Genomic DNA, 24,700 nt, shown 5'->3' on the forward strand with positions numbered 1-24,700 from the left:
TACCTGCTGCTGATGCAGCATTACTGGGTAGCTGTAGGCAGCACACTCTGAGGAAAGCGCCGGATCCCCAGCTCTCATACATCAGCTAACAGATGCCTCCACTGATCAACATTAAACTAGGAGTGATGTGAGCGTCATCTAGCCACCAAGAGAGAGCAAAGCCAATTGTGCTCTCTCAGACTCCAGCTGCTGATGGCAAGCAGCATAACCCGGGATTCAAACTGGAGGTCCTTGACCGCTGGACCATAAAGTCCCTAAATAAATTTTTATCAATATTTGAAACTAGCTAAAGACAATCAGTAAATAACTGATTTCTCACAATAGGAAGAGGTGGTTAAGATATGGTTATTTATTGGTTGGAAGGGCTCAATTTGCCTCAGACTCAAGGGAATGCTATGTAGACACCGTAGTTCACAACAATGCTACACACATTAAGTTCTTTGTTAGGTACACTGCTCTAAACAAAAACAGTAAGCAAACATCACACCATGCTAGCTGTCATGCTTTACACACCAGGTAAAATATCACTGGCAAAAGAAATGATATATTTTGTGTGGAGGCTACATCAAGTCCACTCTAGGTGTATAGGTGTGTATGTGGCACGTTTCTTAGATTTATAGATGTGACTGAGATGTGTTAGGTTGATAATTGGTGGTACGTATTGTAAGAGGTTTGAGAATCATAAGTTAAATAGACACAAGTAAAGTCACTCCTGCCTGCAGACTCACAACTTTAGAATTAAAACACCAGTGTGTGCGAAACCCTGCAGAGCACTCAGAGCATTCAAAGCAGCTCAGAGGTAAAAGTACTGAGATCAATAGAGAGAAAAAAAATATGAAATCACTGAGCATTCCTGTTTGTTGTCTATATTCTAATCAATTCACAGAGGAAATATCACAAATTGAAAGACTAGAACCCAACTGAGAGCATTCTGTCAATGTCATCCCTGTACTGAAGCATGGTGCTCAGAACACTGTGCTGTGGGAACATGAACAGCTGAACAGAAAAAATGTTACATGAAAATCCAGAGATTTTTTTTTTTGAGAAAAAGCTGAAGGACAGAGATTTGTAGTAAAAGGCAAAAGCTGGATTAGTTTCAGAAATACAAAGCTGATATTGATAAAGCTCCCAGTCAATCATCTGAATTCCAGTGAGACTTTGTGTAAAGTGGTAAAACTGTTTTTTACAACATTTCAAAACCAAGCCCAAAAAGGAGCAATTACTGCCACAAATGTTGCCAAAAAACATGAAAAATAGTGATTTAGTGTTTAGTATTTGAGAGTATGGTAGTATTTATCATTTGAGAGTATTATAGTATTTGAGAGTATTTTAGTACATAGTATTTAAGAGTACAGGGGTTGGACAATGAAACTGAAACACCTGTCTTTTTAGTGTGGGAGGTTTCAGGGTTAAATTGGAGCAGCCTGGTGGCCAATCTTCATTAATTGCACATTGCAGCAGTAAGAGCAGAGTGTGAAGGTTCAATTAGCAGGGTAAGAGCACAGTTTTGCTCAAAATATTGCAATGCACACAACATTATGGGTGACATACCAGAGTATAAAAGAGGACAAATTGTTGGTGCACATCTTGCTGGCGCATCTGTGACCAAGACAGCAAGTCTTTGTGATGCATCAAGAGCCACGGTATCCAGGGTAATGTCAGCATACCACCCAGAAGGACCAACCACATCCAACAGGATTAACTGTGGACGCTGTAAGAGGAAGCTGTCTGAAAGGGATGTTTGGATGCTAACCTGTATTGTATCCAAAAAACATAAAACCACGGCTGATCAAATCACGACAGAATTCAATGTGAACCTCAACTCTCCTGTTTCCACCAGAACTGTCCGTCACCACAATAAATTACAGTGGTCTAAAACCAGGTGTTTCAGTTTCATTGTCCAACCCCTCTATTTAAATGTATTCAGTATTTTCGAGTGTTTAAGTATTTGGTATTTAAGAGTATTTAAGTATTTGGTATTTGAGAGTGTTATAGTATTTGTTAGTATCTTTATTGTCAGGACCTGAATTTAGTTTGTGTATCACAAACTCAACTTCACAATCTTGTTCTACAGGTATTTAAGGACAAAGTGTTGGGCTACTTTCTACGCAAGGGAAGGCCACGCCGGAGCGCAAGTGATAATCTGGTAACTGAGTCTCTTCTATACAGTTCTTTTGTGCATACTGTTGGTGGAGTCCAGCTGTTTGCATTAGTATGCACAGATACAGTAATATGCAGTACTGGACACGCCTGTTTAAATGACATGTTTGTTGATTTAGAGCAAAAATTGGTTAACAAATCTTCTACAGGAAACCATCCTTACCAGTCCTTGCACTGTCCACTGTGGGAGGGAAGGCTTTCTTTGATACTAAATACAAAAATGTCCCATCCATCTAGCACTAACTATTAGGCCTTCTTTAAATTCTGATTATTGATGTTGCCTTACCATGAGCACACTGCCCAGTGTTTAGCCTCGGTCACATGATAACACCTCACAACTAAGACAGGTTCAAAACTTTATGATTAGTTTACATACTGCTATCCATTGACTTTTGGCATGTCATTTTAATGCATATTTCTTTTTATTTTCTACATTTTATAGATCTAAATATTTCTTCATTTTAAAGATCTAGATATTTTGTATGGTTTTCTATAGAGGAAATGTACTTTTTCTGACTTGACCAACAGTCAAATCAACAAAACATGCCAGTTGACCTGATGTGCCCTAATCTGTGCATATCTATATTAATTGCTGCATGATGCTGGCATGGAGATTGGCTTTGGTGCAAATTCTGATCTGAGGGAGCCTTGAAATGTTTCTTTAAAGGATTCATTGTAAGATTAAAGAATGATATCTGAAGTGTGTTTAAATAATGTTTATTTTCTGATTAATTAGTTGAATGTTTTTTATAGCTTTCTAGGAACAGGTAATGGGGTTCTTAGGACTTCTAAGAACATTGTTTTTACCCATGGCTACCTTGCACTACTGAACAGATGCAGATTCACCCATGCAGATACAGGGCTGCTTTCCCAGTCAGGGATTAAGCATTGTCTTGGATTACAGAGCTTTCTGAATGGAAAATCTCCACTGAAAGAAAAATTTAGAACTAGACGTAATCCCTTTCAGGGAAACCGTCCAAAAAAAGTCCAACCTTAACTTGTGCAATGCATGCATATCCTACTAAATGATATAAAAGAAACTAAAACAGAAAACAAACAATACATCTGTGGAACTCATACTTGTATTTTTAAACCTAGAAACTGCTTAATATGTTTATTATAATACAATCTGGGCAAATTTCTCCTTAAACAAGAATACCTGTGAATGCTTATTCTAATTATCAGTTCGTTTGAACTTGACTGATGGTACTGAATGGTGGAATTTACAACTAGGCCTTTTTTACAGCTTTTTTATGAGCTTCCTTAGCAATTTGTTATGCAGTATATTCAATATGGACTAAAAATAAAATAAATCAAACTTAAATTTGAAGTATATAAAATGGCTGGTTTAAGGATTGTGGAGTCAGGTGTAATTCTGTGTAGTACATCTCATTGTGTAAACGGAAAAGGCTTGAAGTATTTAGAGTTATATAATGAATTATGAATCCTCTTAGTTACAGTAAAATCATGCAGTAAATAACTGTTTAGCGATGTTTCATTATAAAACTGTAAAATGCAATGCATCTTGGGATGCCCTATAATACAGCTGCCAGGTCTGTATACAGTGCCATGAAAAAGTATTTGGCTACTGTAATTACTCCAAAAGGACATGAACAACTCATCCAGGAGGTTAAAAAAGAACCCAGAACTATATTTAAAGAACTGCAGGTCTCACTTGCCTCAGTTAAGGTCAGTGTTAGTGATTCAATAATAAGAAAGAGACTGGGTCAAAATGGTCTCCATGGGAGAGTTCCAAGGCAAAAAACACTGCTGACCAAAGAGAACACAAAGGCCCATCACACATTTACCAACAAACATCTTGATGATCTCCAGGACTTTGGGAAAATTTTCTGTGGGCTGACAAGACAAAAGTGGAATTTTGAAAGGCGCATGTCTCATTACATCTGGCATAAAACTAACACATAATTTCAGAAAAAGAACATCATACTAATGTTAAACATGGTGGAGCTAGACTGATGGTCTGGGGCTGCGGATGAAGCCTACAGTTCTTTAGATGTTGTTCTGGGTTTTTTTTTTTTTTTTTGACCTCCTGGGGCTGCTCTAGGACTTGGACAATTTGTCCCACATTGTCAGGTTAATAAAAGGAATTATCCTTTAAAAACTAAAATTATCATAATCAATTATCAAATTGATTATCATTTATTTTGAAAAATGTAAGTAAGGTATTTTTCTCACTGTAAGGCGCACCTAAAATCCTCTAATATTCTCAAAAGTGGTCAGTGCTTCTTATAATCCGGTGCGTCTTATGTATGAATTTTACCAGTCAGGCTGTAAAGAGCGGTAAAGCCACTCTGCTGAAGTACAGCTTTATACAGGAGTTTCAGTTTAGTTCTCCAACACTGAGACTCGAGACTGGAGCAGTATTAGCATTAGCCGCTAACTGTGCTAAGTACCAGCTCTTTGGCTGTTCAGAGGTGAGTATTATGGGCCTGTAGCTAACCCAAGATATCACTAATGGAGCAGTATTAGCATTAGCCACTAAGCGTTTGCTCTTTTGCCGTTCAGAGGTGAGAATATCGGACTGTAGCCTGTGCGTTTATTGTGTTAAAACAAGCTACATGGAACAAACTGCTAGCTAATATCGCCTTCAGGGTTTCTCAGTGTAGCACTGTCGGGCGGCATTTGTCGCTAACTGCGGCTAGCTTTAGTGGAAATCTGAAAATCTAAGATTACTGGAAATAAACAGAAGTGCTTTACTCGCCTAAATAACCATTTTTCAGGAAAGAAATCTGCGTTTGACTTAAAAAAATTATTATTATTTTTTTTTTAAGAATTACATTTTTTTTTACTTAGCTTAGCTTTACAGGTCTCGTCACCCAGCAGCAAGACCTGCTGAATTAGAAGTAAAACCTGGTGACACCCCTGTTTCTTACTAGTGTCGCATAATGTGCCTTATAATCCGGTGCGCCTTGTGTATGAAAATAGACCATTAAATAGACATTTATTAATAGTGCAATTTATAATCCAGTGTGCCTTATAATGTGTTAAATACAGTATGCCAAAAAAGCAAAAAACTAAAGAAATCTATAGTGGGGGCAAATACTTTTTCACCACAATGTATAACAGTAACATTTGAGGAAAACAGGTTGTTAGATTGAAGAAGTTTCCCAAGCATTTATTGCAGTGTTGTGAGACTACTGTACTTATCAGGTGAAAACACATCAAATCTACCACATGCAGAAGATTTTTACATAGGCTAGTTATAGACAGTAAAAAATACCACATAGAATCTACTCAGTACATTGGAAACAAAAAGCTTTGTTTGGGTGGAGTTCACCCCATATTTTGAGTAAAAATGACCTAAATTAAACAGCTGAGACCCAATAAAACACGTTTCACTATCAGTGGGGAGTCAAGCCTACCAGGCCTATCTTTGCTTCAGTATTTATTCAGTTACATATATTTTATATAATGGTTGACTGCCTGGCCATAGTGTTGTAGGCCATAAGTGCTAGTTGCCATTTTCTCTACTGCAAAGCGTAATGTGTGAGTGTTTCTGCTGCCAGTATTTTACAGTGTATGGCTAGCTATAATTTTACAGTAATATGTTAGTAATAATTGTATAGTACATATGGTAATTGTAAAGAATACTTGTGTTTTTATAATGTATTTATTTATTTACTCCTAAGAAGCTGTAATAATCTGTAACTAATTTACAGCAAATTACTATTCTTATTATACAGTAATATGCTTTACAGTCTTTATTGGCAACTTTTTTGGTGTTTACCTATAACTGTAAAATTTACAGTAAACTTTTTTTCAACAGTCTAGCCTATATGAAAATTACATTTCCTGGTCCTAGTCATAATTGACATAACAATCCAAATAAACCCAAATGATCTGCAACAGATTTTGTGTTCAGTATCAATTGTTCGAATATATATTGGCTAATAAAGACACAAATTATAGCGTAGAATCATGCATTGGATTGTGCTGGACTAATTCAGTGGTGAAGATTAGAGTTGGGTTTTCAGGTTGAATGTAAAAGTCTGAATTAGGGTGATGGTATTATGAACTGGTCCTGCTGATTGGAAATCAAAACGTTTTGGTTAATTTGACTGTTACTAAATATATTAATAGTTAATATAATGCATTCATATAATGCATATCACTTTGTTGTGAATGTATATGTACTTTAGGAAGGAATAATTGCATTGAACATTTTTTTGTTTAGCAATTTAAGAAAATACAGTACCAGTCAAACGTTTGGACAAAAGTTTCTACATTGTAGATTAATAAATACATAAATAAATACATGGAAACAATTAATGATCACATATGGAATTATTTAGTGAACTGTAAAAAAAAAATGTTTGTCCTCCACAATCCTCTGATCTAAACCTGATGAACTGAGATGATGATTTGAGGTGATTTAATTGGGATGAGCTGGAGCTTCACAGCATGAAGGAAAAGCTGTAACTATTGTTCAGCACCTCCAGGAACTCCTTCAAGACGTTGAGAAAACTATGCCAGGTGACTATCCCTCATGAGGACACAAACATTACAGTACCAAAAGTGTGCAGATCTGTCTTCAAAGATAAATGTGCTACTTTAGAATAATCTAAACTATAAAACATATTCTTGCAAATACTCAGGAGCGAGCTCATGTAGGGCTTTATACGGTTTAATGATATTAAGCACTGGAGAGGAACATTGATTTTAAACAATGTTTTTTTTATGCATTTGGAGACAAACTGGTGATAATTTGCTCGTATTTCCTTGTCAAAGTCTAATCCTGCTGTGTGCACTGCATACCAAACCATGATGTCACCTGTTTAAAAAAACATCACTATTGATTTTTTTTAATGAAATGAAATTAATTTGAGCAGGCAAAGCGTGAAATATGTCAGGTTCATGTCTGCAATTAAACAGAGGTTACCATTTTTTGTCCTATTTTTTATTTTGCATTTGCATTCTGTACAAACTTCTTTTCTGATTGGGGCTGTATACATGGCTGCACTTATAATTATGAATAGAGTTTTTTGGTCTAGGCTGAGATATGTTTTTACTTACCAGTTGCTTTCTCACCATAAAGACAATTCTAGTTTTACCATTCCAATCAATGTTTAGACATGAATTGATCTTCTTACTTTTTAAAGGTAAAATGGACCTAAATGGCTCTACAAAGAGCATTAAGGGGTTGATAGATCCCTCAGGATTTTCACTAAGACTTCACTAAGTTCATGCATTCTGAATGATATTATTCATTAAATGTCACACAAACACCAAATCTTCTTTTAAAAGAACTTAAAGGATCATTATTTATCCCACATTGTACAGTTTTACGTTAAGTTTGGTCCAGAGTTGGGCTCAGTTCAGTTACAATTCAGCAGATTTTTCTATAACCTTGCTGAGGAAAAAAATCCACATGTAGATGTATAGGTGTCGTTTCACAGTTTGTCAGTTACTGGAACTCTGAGTTCCTGCTGGTTGAATTAAAACTGAACTAAACCCAAACCTGCTTTGGTCATCCTCATCTCTCTCCCCATCGTGTGTGTTCCAGGACTACCCCGAGAACCCCACCAGCCCTGCTGTCACGCCTAATCATGTCCCCAGGTAGCAGCGCCATCAATAATACTGCAAATGCATCCACTTAATCTGTCCTAAATTTAGCACATTCTCATCAGCATTTCATTCCTCATCTTCCTTTCAAACCCTTCTCTTTTGATTTCATCTTAAAATAGAACTCTGTTTTTCTCAAGTCATAAATTAGAGCAGGAAGCTGTCATTTCTAAACTTTCTAAGGAAGGTTTTTCGAATCCTGTAGCTTTCATGACGGAGATGATGTTTTGCACAAGTTCAGGTAAAACAAATTAGTGTTCTGAATGGATTAGTTTATTCTGCCTCTTTGTTTTTGCAACAGTGTTTTGTTAGTTTGTTGCAAAGCTCTGTGTCACTGTGCTGTCCTCTTTCCCAAAAACTAAAATAAAAAAGGAGATTCAGATTTAATTGTGTTTTTTTAAGTAAGTGAGAAAGAATTGCTTTAAAAATAAAGCAAGCAAAGTCATGTGCTACACATGATAATTAAAGCAACAGTCCCTAAGATGTTTTAAATTAAAATTGAGTTGAATTAGAAAATATTTAAATTAATTACAAGTGTAACTACATCCATTCCTGCAACGCCTAATATATTCAATCTAAAAACATCATAGGCCCTATCTTACACCCTGCGCAAGGTGCGTCATGATGCTTATGTCTTACTTACACCCCACCAACAGTCTATTTTCACACTTTGCGCCCGCGCTGTTAAAATAGCAACTCTTGTAAATATATACATGCTGATGGTGATCTAAAAGTGAGGTGTGTTTAGGTAAATTTCTGGTGCACTGATATCTTGGCAATATAAAACACAGGTGCGCCACTGACTGAAATGAACCTAGACAACAGTCAACAGTCAATTTATACTTCTGCATCCAACCTACACCACAGCCTATGTATCGCCGCATATCCTACGCTGTAGCCTATGCAATAGCTTGACATGCACCCCTCTGTAAATTTAACTACGCATCACGCAACAAAAACAGCTGCACCTGTGATTGGCCGCCAGGCCTTGTGTTCCCACCCACACATTCCTGCCTTCGCAGTTTAAACTGCATAGCAATGCAGAGTTGCTGATACGTGCACACAGAAGTATAAACGTGCTCCACTGCGTAGCGCACTCTCGCCGGGTACACATAGGCTACGGCGTATGTTCGAATACACAATAACATAACATTGCTGTTCCTGTAAATTAACTGCTCACTCCATCTTCACAGTGTGAAAGAAAGTCAGTTTCCTCTGATATGAAGGTCAGAAGCACTGCGCTGCTAAAACACCAATCCGCCAAAGTCAGTGTGCACTTGGCTCTTATAGGGAATAGTAGGTAACACACTAATTGGTTTATTTTACATTATGCCCAAAACACACCCAACTTAGGGACTGTTGCTTTAATTTGTATTATATACTTAAATGTACAACCTACTTCTCTAATTTTATTAAAATAAATGAATAAAATGAAGAATAATGTCAGTTGGCTTTTGGGAAATAGACATTTTTGTGACTTTTTATTTATCAATTAATTTTGTATTTTTTTTGTTTAAAAAACCCTTGACCCTTAGAAGTCGCAGCCAGCACCAGCAATGTATAATGAAATCTGTGATATAAAAATGATGAAAGTTCATTGTTAAACATTGCATAAACGTTCCTTTTTATTACATAGAAAACAAAGTGAATTTATTAATATAATCACAATTACAATTGAATATACTTTTGTTCAATTTCATACCTAACCTAGTAACTCTCGACTTCTAAGGGTTTAAAATGTATTGTCTTGAATATTCAGATAAAATCTACGAGACTGAGCATGTAGTGGTGAACCCAATGTAATTTTTGTTTTGTCAAAATGTCTAGCAAGGACTAAAATGAAAACTTTTAATGGTAGTTATTGTGGACCATTTTAGCTTTTTTAAAAATAACTTTGAAAAAAACTAGATAATCCAACATATTGTATATAATATACAGCTCTGGAAAAAATAAGAGACCACTTAAAAATTATGAGTTTCTTTGATTTTACCAAATTAAAAATGTCTGGAATATAATCAAGAGGAAGATGGATGATCACAAGCCATCAAACTAAGCTGAACTGCTTGACTTTTTGCACCAGGAGTAAAGGCATAAAGTTATCCAAAAGCAGTGTGTAAGACTGGTGCAGGAGAACATGCCAAGATGCCTTAAAACTGTTATTAAAAACCAGGGTTATTCCACCAAATATTAATTTCTGAACTCTTAAAACTTTATGAATATGAACTTGTTTTCTTTGCATTGTTTGAGGTCTGAAAGCTCTGCATCTTTTTTTGTTATTTCATTTCTCATTTTCTGCAAATAAATGCTCTAAATGACAATATTTATTGGGAGACAAATTAGTAATTTAAAGTATAAAACAACAATGTTTATTTTACACAAATAAATACCTATAAATAGCAAAATCAGAGAAACTGATTCAGAAACTGAAGTGGTTTTTTCAGAGCTGTATGTGTATAACAGCTATACTGCATTATGTAGTTTTTTGCTGAACAGATTCTGAACTACAGTCTTCAGTACTAAAAAAAAGACAGCACCTTTGAGTCTCTCATGACTTTACACTTCTGTATTTCTTCTCTTGCACTCTCTTACTCTCCTTCAAACATCAGTCTCTTTCCCTTCATTTTCTCCTCCTTTCAGTCCACTCGTTCTCCACACTTTCACTCTCACGCTTCTCTCTCATAATTACTCATGTCCTCCCTCACAGTATTTAGAAGAAACCTTGCTTGTTTTATTTGATTTAAGCACAGGAAAGTGCTTGATAAATATCTTGGTAAAATATGAACTAAAAACAATCATTCGTGGAATTAAAAACACACCCTAAAAACACATACGTAAGATTCACAGATTAAGAAGATGAAAACAGAGGATAAATGCATGTTTTCAGTTTTGAGCTCAGAAAGTCAGTAGGATTACTAACTAACTGTGAACCAAGAGTGACTGTTTAGTAGTTAGTGAACTTTGCACAAAGCATGGTCAACTTGATATTTGCTGTATTCACAGCATTACAGGTCCTTCTCAACTGCCAACCCGAGTGGGATGGGATCCTCTAACTGAGTCTTGGTTCCTTCCAACTTTTCTTCCTCTTAAAGGGAGTTTTTCCTTGCCACTGTGTCACCATAAAAATTTTCATCTCTGTGGTGCTGCTCATAAGAGGCGTGGACCTGTTTTTCCTGTAAAGCTGCTTTGTGACAACTTTTGTTGTAAAAAGCGCTATATAAATGAAATTGAATTGAATTGATTTGAACTGTCAGAAAGCCCTCCAGTGAATAAACAAACATCATTCCTTTCTTAAAAGAAATGGGTTTTATTTCTTTATTTTTTGAATACACAGTTTAGAAATTGTTATGTACAAAAAGAAAGAAAATTTGATTTTGCCCAAAGGCGAGAAATGTTTGTTGTATGGTTTTTCATTGGAAGGGGTTATGCACAACTTTAACCCTCAATTTTACCTTATTCAAAAATGATAGCTAATTCGCTTTTAACTTGATATTTAATGACGTATCTTAATTTAATAGGGGCAACTGGGTAAACATTAAATTAACATGATGAAATGTTTTCAGTGTCCTGTACACGTTGTATATGTCAGTGTTGTTTTGGGTCATCCCAGGCTGTTTTAACTGTAGATTTTTCACACTTTAAGGCACACTTAAAATCCTTTAATTTCCCCCAAAATCTTCAGAGTATTATCGGCCTGTGGCCTGCTGCTAACCCCAGCATTAGCATTAGCCACTAACCATTCAGAGGTGAGTATATTGGACTGTAGCCTGCGCATTTACTGAGTTAAAAAAACAAACTATGAGGGATGAACCGCTAGCTGAAAACAAGCTATGAGGGACGAACCGCTAGCTGAAAACAAGCTATGAGGGACGAACCGCTAGCTGAAAACAAGCTATGAGGGATGAACCACTAGCTGAAAACAAGCTATGAGGGACGAACCGCTAGCTGAAAACAAGCTATGAGGGACGATCCACTAGCTGAAAACAAGCTATGAAGGACGATCCACTAGCTGAAAACAAGCTATGAGGGACGATCCACTAGCTGAAAACAAGCTATGAGGGACGAACCGCTAGCTGAAAACAAACTATGAGGGACGAACCGCTAGCTGAGAACAAGCTATGAGGGACGATCCACTAGCTGAGAACAAGCTATGAGGGACGATCCACTAGCTGAAAACAAGCTATGAGGGACGAACCGCTAGCTGAGAACAAGCTATGAGGGACGATCCACTAGCTGAGAACAAGCTATGAGGGACGAACCGCTAGCTGAAAACAAGCGATGAGGGACGAACCGCTAGCTGATATCCTGGCTCGAAATACTCAGGGATCCTCAGTATAGCGCTTTTAGGCGGCATTTACTAGTGCTAACCTCGGCTAGTGCTAGTGGTTATGCTGCTGCGCCCAGCCTTATTGGAAATCTGTAAATATAAGCTTACTGTAAAAAAAAAATTGTATCAGCTTGAATTGGCTCCCTCTCAGTCTGTCTGGCTTGATCTCAGAATGGATGAAACAAGACCACGTTTAAAAAAATCTATTTTATTTCCTCAGAAGTCAGTTCATTCTATATGAAATCACGAACATTCTGACACCTCACGTTTAGCTCACTGGCAGTTTAAGCCAGCAGCTCACACTCGTTTCTCTGGTGCCTGATTAGAAACCGGTTAGCTGTAATGCGTTGTATGAGGATAGAGCCGTCAATACTCAGCACTGACTGTGAGCAAATGAGGCTAAACAATGTGGTTAGTACTCAGGTGATCTACTTCCTGTAAGTGTCATGTGCTGTGTCATGTGATAATGGGTGTGTGGTGCATCCTGGGCAATGTAGTCTGGAGGCTGCAGATTGCAAGGAGAGCGAGTGTGGGAAAGAGGCTTGACATTGCAGTTTAAATTATTAAATAATACGTATCTGGAGGTTAAAATTGCTGAGGTCAAATTGACCCAAAGAATAAAAGATTTTAGTAAATTTAAAAGTAACAGGAGGGTTAAGCAGAAATAAAAGAATGGAATATAGAAAATACAAAACTTGTTTTTAAATAAAATTAGGTCTGTTTTTTTATGGTAGAAATAAATCCCAATGTTTAATGTTGTATTCCATTTGAATTAAAATGTCAGAATTTCTGAATTCCAAACAGAACATTTCAACTAGAAGTCAAGTGCTTAATCCAAGATGGCTTTATCTGCACTACACTAACATTAACATTTAGAATTTTTGGAACGCTTTAACTCTTTGTTTATGTTTTATATACAACATACATCAGCTGTCTTCTTACAACAAGTCAACAGTGTCCGTTTTAAGGCCTTTGCTGCTAAAAATTACATTTAGATTGTCATTTAGTGTGTCATAGACGACCCAAGCTTTATAGTTCTGCGCGTGCGAGTCCTGCATCACTCTGCATTTTTTGACCGTGAAAAGGGACATGGCCCCCTTTGGCCCCCTAGAACTACCAGTGCTGTTGTTTATAAGAGTTTATTTCTAATTGTCATCAAAGTATTACCAAATAATTATTCAGAAATGAAAGGGACTGATTGGAGATACAGGGGTAATATAGAGTGCAGTACAGAGCTTGTTTGAGGGGAGCAAACCATTTAGGGGACGTGCCTTATGGGCGCATTCAGACTCCGCAGATAATGTACTGTATCAAGAACTAAGAATCAAAGACCCAATCTGATATTCAGCAGGGTATTTCTGAACCAAGGTACAGAAGTGGAACTGAGGAAGTGTGATTTTGAAGTTTGAAATGTGAGGACCTGAGATTCCACAGGTTCTGATCTCTGCTCCACAGAACAGGAGTGTTATGGAGAAAAGTCAGAAGTTCTCAGAGCAGGTTGAATGTTATGTGGTGTGAGACAGTGCACAATGGATAGACAGTGAATCAGTCAGTAGTGATGGAGGGATTTAGTTTAGGAGAGCATTCTGTTCTCACCTGGAAAGAAATATTAGAAAGCTGGAAATCTTCTGTGGGATTTGGGGGGCAGATCTAAGAAATGAAAAGAACAGCTTGGTTCCATCAGTGCATCAGTAATAAAAGAGGCTGTTTGATGGTGTACAGAAGAACAGAAGTGGACCAAAAATGAACCACTGAGGAACTCCAGTTGTGAGGCTGCGGTGCTCTGAGAGAAAGCCATTTCAGGCCTCTTGGTTAAATCAAGTTTAAAAGAACTGAATGAACATCTAATGTCAAATGAAGGACTGGGTACAGATAGTAGTACTGTCTGGCTTTAGGTTAGGTTGGAGAGAATCTTTAAACTGGTGAACAAACATTTGATCAAGTGATGATGGGTTACTGAATCATTCATTTAGTGGCACTAAAAAACTTCGTTTTAGTTTTATTTTTTTTAAAGGTGTGTAACAGAAAATATCTAAAATGTGTTTCTTTGAAAGAATAAAACACCAGTCCTGCTTATTGTTTTATAAACATTTCCACCTCTGTAGCACCCTCTAAGGTTCAACTGTGCTATAGGCATGAATGATGTGTCCCTATGGACCTTATTCAGTCCCTGCCCATGTTAAACTGAAAGCGAGGCTGGGGGTACACTCCTGAACCGGAAATTTACCAGTTTAAATGGAAGCGCTTGTGTGGACAACTAACCTCACACACCTCCCTGAATTAACGGTAAAAGCAGTCAGGTGTTTTATTAAAAAGGCCACAGCAACTGGATTGAGGGTTATGTGCAGGACATGGAAGATAGTTAGGTAATGGCCTGTGTTTGCTGTATTGAAAACAGGTTAGCTAGCTTGCTAGCTTGTTAGTTACTAACTAACTTAGTGACTATAGAAAAATACCTTGTAGTTTGTCCAACTACACTCCTCCTTTCAGGCTTCACTGAACTGTCTGTCCAGGCAAATAACGTGGGCACAGATTCCTTCTTCAACTTTCACATTCCAACAAGTGTCTTAAAGAAACATCCTCTGCTGACGTCCAACCATTTGTCTCTCACCGCTATCTGCTGCTCCTAGAGGGAGGGAGGAATATCTGTGCTAAGTCAGCTAATGCTAGCTAACTAGCTAGCTTAGTTAAAGCTAGTCAGTTAGCAAGCTGGACCGCTAGATGTTTACTCTTTCAGTTTTCTTTGCTTTAATTATTATTTAATTATTATTTTAGGCTTATAATAATAAATTGACCTAAAAACTATTGTCTATATGTAAATAATTGTGTGAGTGAGTCAAGCCGTTTGGAATTGATTTAAAATCGATTAGGGGAATTCTGTTTAAACAGCTGACAGAGTTATGGTAAGCTGGATATCTGTAGCCACTGTAAAGCAATGAACAAACCTAGCTTTGAATTTAAAGTTTAGCTCAGACAGCACATTTACTGATACTGTTTAATGTAAGATTAGGGAACCTGACGGGCCGATTACGGGAGGATTCTTGCCGGACTCCATTTATTATAATGAAGTGGCAGGGTGTAATGGTTTAGGCATACTGCACTAAATCCTGGATCACAGGTAATGTAGTTTATCACTCAGCCTGATCACATTGAGCTGAGGGTGGAGTCAGCTATAATCAGGGGGTTTAGTGGCCATTTACATTGCAGTGTAACTCAGTAAGGCAGATAAAAATGGACAGAACTTTAGTTAGGTGTTAATAGAAATGAGTTGGGGAAAGGTCAGTAAAGGTTGTTTAGGTAGGGTGGTAGGATTCGGGTCAGGGCAGGTCAGTGGATATATGGTTAGTGTAAAGTTTATCAGTTTAATTTTCAGACTGTTTTTTACATAGTAAAAACGTTACACTGACCATATATGGTAGGCTATGCTTTGTCACTATATCTTCACTGAGTGGTTTGAAGGTAAATCAGGAAAACATCAACACAGGCTGTCCCAGCTGAAACAGTAACAAGTTAGTAGCATAGAACAGTAAAACAATATATATATGCTAATTGATAAGGTTATCTGCCTCTATTAATGCTTTTTCTTTTTTACTTCACAAAAGATATTGCAATTGCCACTTTGAAGTGCCAACATTCCTTGACACATTTCTAAATTTTCCTAGCAATTTGGGATTAGTGCTGTAGAAGAAATTCACGCCATCTTGTTTTTAATCAGTTACATTGTCATGGTACACTCTAAATGGTCTTAATATGAGGCTAAAGGGTCAGTGTTCCTGATGCAGAGAAGCAGAAATGTTCTGCGTTGTAGATTAATACTTAAGTCACCCAAACAATAAAAACACATACTGACTGATTAATAAACAAAAAAGGTTTAACAAACCAGAATATGTTTTAAATTCTTCAAGTACCACCTCTTGCTCAGTTAGCTTTATGAGGTAAAGTCACCTGGATGGGTTTCAGTTAACAGCTGTGCTGAACTCGTCAGGAGTTTATTACTTGAATTTCTTGCATCTTAATGTGTTTGAGAGCATCAGTTGTAAAGTCGTGAAGAGGTAGAATTGGCATACAGTGAATAGCTTTATTTGAGTAATGTTCTAATCCATATTATGGCAAGAACTACCCAACTAAGAAAATAAAAAAACGTTAAGAAATAAGGGTCAGTTAATCTGAAAAATTACAAGAACTTTGAAAGTATCTTTAAGTTTAGTCACAAAGACCATATGAAAACATTATAAATAAAATGGCTCTCATCAGGATCACAAGAAATGAAGAGCATGAGTGACCTCTGTTGCACAGGATAAGATAATTAGTTAACAGCAAGTTAACAGCTCCCCAGATAGAAACAGAGTTTTTGGTATGTTGAACACTTTTAAGTTACTACGTGATTTCTTATGTGTTCCTTCATAGTCTGAACATCTTAAGTGGGGCGCCCCCTGCTGTTCGGTTGTAGAAAGCTGTGTAACCCCACCCATCCCCATAGGTTTCAATGGCAAAACAGACAACTTTCAATCACGTTTTTTTCCAATATACTGTAATTCTACCTCCATTATTTAAATGCAACAGCTAGTGTAACCTCTGCTTATATTGTAAATGTTTTATATCCCCACAGTTTTTTAAAAACGTTATTCAGCTCTATTAAAAAAAGGTGTGGTTATTGTAAAAGGGCTGGGTTACACCTAGCCGGGGTGGGACCAATGACTGTATGGGTGGGACCAGTGACTGCGTGATCTCAGTGGAGGCAGCCCTCAGGGGCGGGGTTATGTAAATGAGTAGGCGGTCTCTCCACAGTCTTTCTCCCTCCTCTGGTCTCTACTGCGCAGACTCGGGTTTCAGGATCGCAAACATGGCGGAAGATTTTGGCTTCATTTTCACTGAATGAATGGGAACGGCGACACGGCGTCCATCTTTTTTACAATCTCTGGTTCATACTTTGCAATCGAATAGAAGTTTCTGATTTGGGGTTGTATTTAAAATGTTCCATTTATCAATGATTAATACATTCCTAATATATCTTGCATCTCTAATGCATATCATAATTTGGAACTGACTACAACTCTCCTTTCTTTTTTTTACTGGAGACTCGTTTGCCAAATACACCACATTAATGAGAAATGGAAAAATTGATCCATCGTTCTATTCATCATTTACAGACTGGCTTGCCATTCTTGCCAATCGACCTGTTAAATATTTTTTGCTTATACTGTGTCAGGCCAGAATTGAAGAACGGTAACACTTTTATTGCTTTAAAATATGTAGCCTGAATGACCAAAGGACAGCATTCCACTGTCTAAGTGTCAGGTTGTAGACCTCTACTTTACAACTTAAGAAAGCACTCCTTAAGCACTTTTCTTGTTAGGAAGAAGAGTAATGACATATGAGAAGTATTAAGAGTACCTTACTTAAGCAGAGCTTTGGTTGACTTTGCACTTCATAAATCATGCCCTATAAACATGCACAGAAGCTGAAGAGGGCTTTTTCCCCATTGTGATGAAATCTGTGTGATAGATGAATTTGTTCTTGGTGTTATCACAGGTCTACATGTCTACAGTTAAGAAAGGTCAGTAAAGAAACTAGTTAGAAACTAATTTAAACATTAATACTAAGGTCAGAGGATCATAAGTGTCTTGGCATGCCATTGTGTTACTGTGATGCTGGTCGGCACAGGTGCCTGCTTTCTGATGCATCAGAGCTGGGGAGCCTGCAATTTTCTCTCAGTGCATTAGCAGCAGTTTAAAAAGAGGAATGTATTGGAGGAGGCATGCACTTGTCCTCTCTCTTCTAGTGCTGGAAGCATTGCAAATGATGCTGAGTGTCCTAGTGAGTGGGTTGATTAATTGGCTAAACTCAATTGGGGAGAAATCAATTAATACATAGATCTTAAATGAAAATCGGGGATGCATCAATACAGGCCCTTCAGGCTGATAATAATGTGATAAAAGAAGTGTATGCTGTATACTGTATGAAGATGTACCATTAACCATGCAAATGCTTCAAGTCCAGGATTCAATCAGTCCAGCAGAGGAATCTGTTGCCTGAAGTATCATATCTGGGGATATGGCATTTTCCTCCATGCATTGGCATTAGTTTGAAAAGAGTAATGTATCAGAGAAGGCATGCTCTTGACCATAGCCTCCAAATGTCTGGAGCATTGCTACTGATAATGGGAGTCCTAGTTAGTGGGTGGGATATTTGGCTCAGCTACATTGGATATTAAATAAAAATCACCAATACAGGATTTCCAGGCCTTTAACAGAAACCCATAGTTAAGTCATACACAAAAAGAGCTTTTTGATTCTGTATAAAAGTAACTAACCCCTGTGAAACCACAGATATGAGGCTGTTGTGCTCTAAGAGAGAAGGTAGACTATTTATTAGGTTGACTATTTACTATGAACAGATGCATGAAAAGACCATCCAAGACCAGGACTAATTCAAGCCAGCACCGGCGTCTGTTGGCTGATTATTCAGAGCTGGGGAGTCAGGGCTTTCCTCAGAATACATTGGCAGCAACTTGAAAAGAGAAATGTATCGGAGGAGGAATGCATTTGTCCTCACTGTGCTTGAGTTGGGAGCATTGCAGGTCATGGGGGGAGTCGTAGTTAGTAGGTGGAATAATTGCCTCAGCTAAATTTGGGAAAAATAAAGGCTCTCAACTCCTTGAGTTGGGAGCATTGCAAGTAATAGGGGGAGTTATAGTGAGTAGGTGGAAAAATGGGTTGGGGAGAAAATGGGTTAAAAAAAAGAAACTAAAGTGTAAGACGTACACCTACTATGGAAGTACAGTAACCAGTAATTGTCACAGTAAATTATAGTTACTGTGGTCCAAAACAAACCCCTGTGGAACGTAGTTGTAAGGCTGTAGTGCTCTAAGAGAAGATACAATAAGAAGTCATGAAGTCTTGAAGAAGATGCTCTTTTTTACTTGAACCATCTTGTGTTTAAAATGTACTGTGTAAGAATGTAGTCAAAGAGACCATGCAAATGTCTCCAGGACTCCAGGACTAATTCAGATCTTTTTCTTTCTCTTTTCCCTTTCATTCTTACCACCCACCCACTTTTACCCACTTTTATCATTGTATCTCTATTTGTGATGTACAAACATTCATCTGAAAAACGTTCTCATTTCTATTCCATCACAATCCATATTCAAATATATAATATTTACATGCTCTGATTTATTGTGTGGATGTTTTTCTTCTCTGTTATCTTTTGTCTTCATTGTTCGTTATCTGTTTTGTCTTTCTTCAATTCTCTGCCATCTTTTGTTTGTTCTGATCATATTTGTCATTTATCTGTTTTTCTCTCTTTTTTCCTGTTTTTGTTTCATTGGTCTGTCTTGTCACTAACACCATCCTATCATGGCACACCTCCAACACATCTGAACTCCCCTCCTTCCCCTTCCCTTCTCTTTCAGAGCACATGCGACACACTCCGGAGTCACTCGGACAGCCTCGGATTCGCGCCGAACATGCTACCTAGTCACCCGACTGTAGGCAACTTCGAGGAGTTCGCCTGTTGATGATGCGGGACGCGGGGCGCGACGAGGACGGTTAGGTCTAGTCTGACAGCAAACTGTGATATAACTTGTATACTCCAAACTGTGTGTAAGTTCACCAAACAGAACATGATGACTAGCTCAGTCAGTCAATCAGTCAATAAATCAACACCCGAATACGAACAAATCTCTTTCTCTCTCTCCATAAAGTACAAATAGGCAACACTTCCAAAACAAAACTCAGGTTTTATCAGCATAACTCAGTATCATCTTAAAGCCACCTGTTTGTTTCATGTTGTGAAAATGCTAGTAAACTGTTAATAAATATAACAAAAAAAATCAATTCATATACTCAGAGAGTTTTGACTTTCAGTCAGGGACGGATTATTAATCGATCCTACTGGGCAAATGCCTATGAGCCCAACAAGGACCCCTCAACAAGATTGTCAATGTGTACTGGTAGTCAATGTTACAACCTCTGGTTGTAATTTTCCTTTTGGTGTGCTCGCTTGTGCTGTTTTTTAATTCAGCCTTCCTGTTGGTGCAGAACTGTGATTGGCAAAACAGGGACACTCTTATACACTTCATTTTTTGCAGAATGTCAAAAAGGGTCATCAAAGTCTGTTTACTTTGTGTACAGTAGTAATATAGATTACAACTGCAGTAACAATAAACTAAAATATGCTCATTTACGTACAGGGTGTCACAGTATTTGTGAGGAGAGGAGAAATTTGCTTTAATAATAAATTTATGAACACAACACAAATAAATTGAAGTGCTGTGGAGCTGTACATTAAAATGTAATCCAATGCCTTCCAAAGAAGAGGCGCTGCATCTGTGGCTGAAGGCACTAGATTTATAACATTCACACAAACGTCGCTTATACGTCTGCTCTTGGAAATACCAACACCAGGACATGGCTTGGTTATGATGCTCCAATTAAGTCGACACAATGGGTGTGTTTGTGAGGTTTACCCTCTATAGGCACTCATGCTCTCGAGCTCATAGATAAGCTATTAATCTCTGAAGACCCTGTGTCCTCAAAAAAGGACAATATATTTCTGATTCTTTGCACCAAGACACTTCATTTTTTGAAATGTTGACTCTTCTTTGGTCTCATATGGAGACACTGCCCGAACCTCTTAGTGATCACATGAAAACTCAATTGATTGGGGACAAAATGGCGAGACTGTCAAAAGTTTTATATTTGAAACTATGTTCGAAAATGTATTTATGTACAATAACATCTCTAGCTTCATATGGCTTGGCAGAATCTAGGTTAAGCTAGCATCTTCTCCAACAGACTCACAGCACCTGATGAAACTGTTCAACCAAGTTCCCTTCACTGAATAATAATAGCAGACACAAAGACGTTAAAGTGGAGGTTTTAAATTAAGCTCCTTCAACCACAGATGCAGCTCCTCTTCATTGGAAGGTGGTAGATATACAATTAGTAGCTATGCTGTGTCCCTGCAGCACTGTGTTGAGCTGTGAAGCTAGTTAGCTACAGCTCTAAATAATGTTTTATATCCTGTTGGAATGTTAGGTTAGCATATCTAGCTACTTTATGATTAGTGATCACAGTAGTAGCTACTTCAGACTGCATTCACTTGAAATACAATACAACCATAAACCATATGACTATAAAACAAGCATGACCTAGAAGAGAGATATAAAGCATCTAAAAAAAAAGCTGGAACTGATGTGACAGTATTTTATATTATATTGTTTTATATTGATACCATATATTGTTTCAAAAAAATAATACAGGCCTTTTTGTAGTGAACGCAGCTCCTGGCCAATCACAGGTCTGCATCTACAGAAAGACTAAACATGAAAATAGAACACGCAGACACACCAAAATGAGAATTACCACCAGGGTACAACTACTTGTACCTTAGCTAACACGCACCACCTACCTACCAAGACATTGACTTAAGAAACATGAACCACTGAATGCATTGTCACAGAATTTTAAAATACGTTTTTTTAATCTTGTGTGCCGTTCCCCCATCTCTGCGCCCTCGGCCTCGCATGACAGTGCCTCTTCATTGGTCACTGGATAAGAGAATTGTTTCACGACCTTTTTTTTTTTTGCCTCGAAATTTTTTAGTTCCTCGATTTTTTTTAGATTTAAGCATCCAGTGTGTCCAGACTAAGATTCATCTGTACAGATCTGCTATTTGATGAACAGGATAGATCAGATTGAGGAACACAGGGCTGTATTGGTTTGTGTGGATGGACTGGGGGGTTCTGCATTGGTTTATGCCCAGGGGCCCATGATTTATTAATCCGTCCCTGCTTTCAGTGATTCTTGTGTACCAAAAAGCAGCATTATTATTGAGAGACCGCCACTGATGGATTAAAAGTAACCTGGATAAATGAAGGCACACCATTGCACAAAATAAAAGACGTCAGAGGAGGTGAATTTATGGCGGTGACATATCCATTAGTCAACAAGCGGCAGATTTTACCATCATTTGCTCAACGCGCCTCATCCTTATTGAACTGCTCTTGACTATAGTGTTCAAAAACCTCAAAAATCGTCCAAGTCGTCCAAAAATGTTTGTCTGTTCACATGACGTATATATATTTAAAGTGCAATAATATGCATAATGTGTTAGAATAACAAATGTATTACCCTTAAGTCTTAACTATTAGTTGTTGAGGAAGAGAAAGGTGAGGTTCTGGTTCTTTGTGTGAACAGTATTTTACGTTTGTTCTTGATTGTATTTCTGTTTGTCTGTTCATTTTGATATACCTATATATACTCTGGTATTATGAAACACATGAAATACATAAAATGAGACTTATATGAGCAGTTGGTCATAATTTTGTTTGGGTGGTCTGAAAGATCCAGGTTCTAGCTCTGTATCCACTTTTTAAATCCTTGTGAAACGTCATTATCAGTGATGGCCTGATGACAAATGTGACACGTCCAAAGCTGACCCAACCAAACCTGTGAATAAAGCAGTAAATCATGCGCTCATTAGACGTCATTAGAGCTCTGTTTTAGTCCAGTTTTCCCACTCATCTGTCCCTCAGTCTGCTGTCTGTGAGTAATGGCGAATGGCTGGTGTGTTACTAGCTGCGTGTATTTATTAAAGGCCTATATCAGCAACACAATATAAAGCAAACATTGAGATTAAAGAGTAATTTATAGACTTTATTGCTGAATACCCCTGGGATCGCTTTAGTCAGTCATAATCTCTTCCTCACAGCTTTTACAAATACTGTTTCAGGCTCACCTCTCACAATCTGGACGTACATTTGTGGTGAATTCCAGAATTCACAGCAAGTGTGCGTCTTGCTCACTATCCTGCATGCACACCTCATCTCCTGCACAAAATAAAAAAATGAAGAAGCCACGTAGGCCTGCCACATGCTCAGAGCGTAGCAATAGAGTGAGGGATAGTATCACACACATCCACCCTCTTTTGAGTTTGCTTCTGCATTCAGCTACACTGTATATTTGCATTGTTTTATATTTACAATTATGAGGAGATTTCTAGCACATATATCCACATTTTAAAACAGTCGGTTGTGAAGTGTAAATCAACCTATATAATAAACATTCTATTTAACCATCTCTTAATGAGCTGCGTGTTTGTTGTGGGTTTCTGTCGCATGGGTAATGGAAAACATGGGCTTTGGGGTCATTATTTTCTCAGAATCAAATATATATGCTATTAACAGATAATGGTGTAGCATAACTAGGGGTGGAAAGCAGAACCCAGGCTGCAGTCCCATTGATGATTAATGAACTTTATTTAGAAGAGGGGAGAGTGTGAATAACCTGATAAAATGGTGGTATCCACCAAAAAAAAAAAGCTTGTATCCAAACTTCACCACAACACCAGAAGACAGAACAACACTCCAGCAGTGGAACCACTACAACTAACTCACCACGCACATGCAACACAGTGCTGCCCTAACAAACAGACATCATCGCTCATGTCCAAATTATATATACAGTGGGGAAAATAAGTCCTTGATACACTGCCTATATTACAAGTTTTTCCAGCAACAAGGAATGGAGAGGTCTGTAATTTTTATCGTAGATACACTTCAACTCTGAGAGACAGAATCTAAAGTAGTATGACTTTTAAATAATTCATTTGCATTCTATTACAAGAAATAAGTATTTGATCACCTGCCAACCAGCAAGAATTTTGGCTCTCACAGACCTGTTTTTCTTTAGAAAGCTATTCCTCCTATTCTGCACTCATTACCTGTATCAACTGCACCTGTTTGAACTCATTACCTGTATAAAAGACACCTGTACCTGTTCACACACTCAATCAATCACACTCCAACCTCTCCACCATGGCCAAGACCGAAGAGCTGTATAAGAACTCCAGGGACAAAACTGTAGACCAGCACAAAGCTGGGATGCGCTACAGGACAATAGGCAGCAGCTTGGGGAGAAGGGAACAGCTGTTGGTGCAGCTATTAGAAAGTGGAAGAAGCATGCAAGACCTTTTCTTGTGGGGCAATGAAGATTCTGAGAAAGGTCAGAAGAATATTCTTTCTTGCAAATATGCCTGTTTGGAATAGTAAAAAAAAAAAGTTTATATAATGTGACTCAAAACAAAACAAAAAAAATAACAAATAATCAATGAGTACGAAAATACATCAATACTAGTTTGGAAAAAAAATGGTATCAATGCATCCATAATAAGAAGAGGTTCCAGGAAGGTTAGCCTGTCACTTAACATAAATAATATTCGAGGAACTTTCTGTAAACATGTGACATAATGGTGAACATGATTGAACGTTCTAAGAAAGTTAACTGTAACAATCAGAAAACATTCTACTAACCAAAAATTATTATCTGGGACAAAAACACCTTTATATAAACCCTCGCTTCTAAACTGACATATTTACCTTAAAGCCACAGACCTAAATTTTCAATGGAAACTATGTGAAAATATGTGATTCCAAGTCATTTGAGCAACAGCTCAAACAGCCAGATTCTAATTCTGTCCAAACATGTAACAACAAGAGTTTTAGCAAACAGTTTTCTTAGAATGTTCAATCTATCAGGTTTTCTGGATGTTCCTAAAATGTTTTAAATCAATTGTTTTGGTAACATTGCTGCAATGCCACTTTGTGTAAAAGTTTAAATTTGTAATTTT

General features: G+C 37.6%; 1 protein-coding gene across 6 annotated transcripts in view; it reads left to right on the forward strand.

Annotated features, from left to right (window-relative positions):
• The window catches only part of asic1c (acid-sensing (proton-gated) ion channel 1c), a 222,435-nt gene extending 199,275 nt beyond the window's left edge, over window positions 1-23,160 (forward strand). For 4 of the 6 annotated variants that reach the window (XM_049480485.1, XM_022673947.2, XM_022673949.2 and 1 more), the window contains exons 9-12: window positions 2,075-2,146; window positions 7,685-7,737; window positions 7,949-7,984; window positions 19,482-23,160. In XM_049480485.1, coding sequence (XP_049336442.1) covers window positions 2,075-2,146; window positions 7,685-7,737; window positions 7,949-7,984; window positions 19,482-19,560 — 240 coding nt within the window. In that variant the 3' untranslated portion in view covers window positions 19,561-23,160. The remainder of the gene's footprint in view (window positions 1-2,074; window positions 2,147-7,684; window positions 7,738-7,948; window positions 7,985-19,481) is intronic. The other 2 variants (XM_022673946.2, XM_022673948.2) reach the window with 2 other exon arrangements.
• The last annotated feature ends 1,540 nt before the right edge of the window (window positions 23,161-24,700 follow it).

This window comes from Astyanax mexicanus, chromosome 6 (assembly GCF_023375975.1).
Source record: "Astyanax mexicanus isolate ESR-SI-001 chromosome 6, AstMex3_surface, whole genome shotgun sequence".
Lineage (NCBI taxonomy): Eukaryota > Metazoa > Chordata > Actinopteri > Characiformes > Acestrorhamphidae > Astyanax > Astyanax mexicanus.